The sequence below is a fragment of the Coptis chinensis genome, chromosome 4 (assembly GCF_015680905.1).
Source record: "Coptis chinensis isolate HL-2020 chromosome 4, ASM1568090v1, whole genome shotgun sequence".
Taxonomy (NCBI): domain Eukaryota; kingdom Viridiplantae; phylum Streptophyta; class Magnoliopsida; order Ranunculales; family Ranunculaceae; genus Coptis; species Coptis chinensis.
In genome coordinates, this window is record NC_141459.1 from 84,847,282 (window position 1) to 84,849,705 (window position 2,424).

A 2,424-nucleotide genomic window follows, 5' to 3' on the forward strand; every position below is an offset into this window, starting at 1 on the left:
TGCTTGTAATAGAAATAGGGTTGTAACATTTGGCGCCGTCTGTGGGGAAAACGAAGTAGAAATGGCACCAAAGAAGGCGGCAGGTAGGCCCCGAAAGATAAGGGTCCCAGAACAAATGCCGGAAGCTGTGGTAGAAGAAAGGGAAGGACGAGAGGAGGAAAGAGCAGAAGAAGAAGCGCGGCTTATGCAGGAAGAGATTGGAAGGCTGAGGGAGGAAAATGAGGAGCTGAGATGAGAGAGGGAGAGGATGGAGGAGGAGACTGGGGAAGAAACAGGGGAGGAAGCGGAGAATGAAAAGGTGGAGGACGAAGAGGAACAGGGACCGACCCTAGTGGACAATCCGGTGGCCGGGTTAACAGTTGAACAAGTCCAACAAATGATTAATAGTGACCGAGTGGCGAATCTTCAACAAACAAGGGTCCAAACGGGCGCGGCCAGTCAAGTGGTGGTGGGGCTGAATCGCAACCCGCTTGCAAATGCGATATGGACTTCGGAGGTACCAAAACGCTTCAATCAGCCGAGATTCGAGAGATATGACGGAACGGGTGACCCGGCAGATCACATCCATCACTTTAGACAGCAGATGCCTCTTTGGCAAGAGGCGAGGTATGATGGTCTGCGGTGCATGATGTTCCCGGCCAGTCTTAAGGGTGGGGCTTCCGACTTGTACTATCGGCTGCCTACAAAGAGCATAACCAATTTCCAAGAGTTAGAGCAGGCGTTTGTTGACCACTTTATACATCAGAAGAGGAGGGTTGTGGACATCGTGGCCTTATTTAACATTAGACAGAGATCCGCAGAATTGGTCAGAGAGTATCTATGTCGCTTCAAGGCAGAGACCCTAAAGGTAGAGAATTTGGATGAGAGGACAGCGGTAATAGCATTCGAAAGGGGGCTGCGACCTGGAACGGTGGTCCATCAGTCCGTGGTTAAGAACGAGATCGCGACATTGCACGAGTTATATCCACGGGTAGAGAAATATATTAGATATGAAGACACCATGAAGAAGGAGTCGAATAGGGGAGCCAAGACAGTATCGGCGGTAGAGAAAGGGGGTGAACGCAAAAAGACAGAGGGAAGTGACCGAGGCGGGGAGAGGTACCACGGACAGTCCTCAAGGCCGGAAAGAGGAAGGGAGATAGCGCGGAGAGAGCAAAGGGAGCGGAAGCCATACCGCGAGGTGGAACATGCCCCGTTGGCGAGACCGTTGAGTGAGATACTGCCGCTGATTAAAAATGTGCAAGGATATGAAGGGCCGCGAACCATTCCGGCCGAAATGCCCAACAAGCCATACTGTGAGTATCACCAGGTGCGCAATCATGAAACCAATGATTGTTATGCCTTGAAATGGTTAGTCCAGAGATTAATAGAGAAGGGGATGCTGAGGGAATTCATAGGGGAAACTCCAGACCGGGAGCCTGGGCCTGCCGCGGGACGAATATTGGGAACCATAAATGTTATTTTCAGCGGGGAAGCGTTGAGTCACAATGCCCACCGGGATAAGGTCAGGAGGACGGCGAGTATTCAGCAGGTCAACGAGTCCCACAGAGGGCAGAGATGTAGAGCAAAGTTAATGAGCGGGGAGGAGAAAATTACATTCTCCAAGGCAGACCTCCGAGGTGTGGATACGCCACACGAGGATGCGTTGGTTATTACAGTAGCGATGGGCAATTATGTGGTCAAAAGGGTCCTGATAGATTGTGGTAGCGCCGTGGATTTGCTATTCAGAGGAGCTCTTGAGGAGATGGGGATCAACCCGGGGCAACTAAGACCTCCGCGGACAAGTTTGTATGGATTCAATGGAAGTGTTACAGAGCCTATGGGGGAACTTCTGCTGCCAGTAACAACGGGCCCCGTGACAGTGTTCTCAAGGTTCATGGTGGTCGACTCCAACTCCCAATACAACGCGATCCTGAGGAGGAGATGGATACATGAGATGAGGGCGGTGCCGTCAACTTACTATCAAGTTATCTGATTCCCTACCCCAACGGGAACATATGAGGTCCGCGGAGATCAGGTGGCATCCAAGAACAGTCACCGGAATACAATCAAAAGGATGTCCCGCAGACCAGAAGAGGAGTCGACGAGCTCTAGGAAGAGGCCGGCATAGCAACTACAGTGCGGGGCCGTGGAAGAGGGGGAGGAGGTCGCGACGGCTCCAAAAACTTTAGACGAGATAGAAATAATAAACTTGGGAGAGGGCGAAGAGGAGAAGTTCACATCGATAGGGTCGAGTCTTACAGAAGAATGGAAGGGTAAGTTGGTGCAATGCTTGGTGAAGAACAAAGACGTTTTTGCGTGGGGGATAGAGGATATCACTGGTTTAGATCTGGAGTTTGCATGTCATCGCCTGCACATGAGGGAGGACGCGAAGCCAGTGAGACAAAAGATGAGAGGCATGAGACCCAAATATGTAGAAGGAAT

The 2,424-nt window shown here is 51.2% G+C and overlaps 1 protein-coding gene across 1 annotated transcript; it reads left to right on the plus strand.

The window, feature by feature from the left end:
- Positions 1 to 247: 247 nt before the first annotated feature.
- Positions 248 to 1,975, plus strand: LOC147505264 (uncharacterized). Its single transcript, XM_086605502.1, has one exon. The coding sequence runs from the start codon at positions 248 to 250 to the stop codon at positions 1,973 to 1,975; it is 1,728 nt and encodes a 575-aa protein (XP_086461628.1).
- Positions 1,976 to 2,424: the final 449 nt, after the last annotated feature.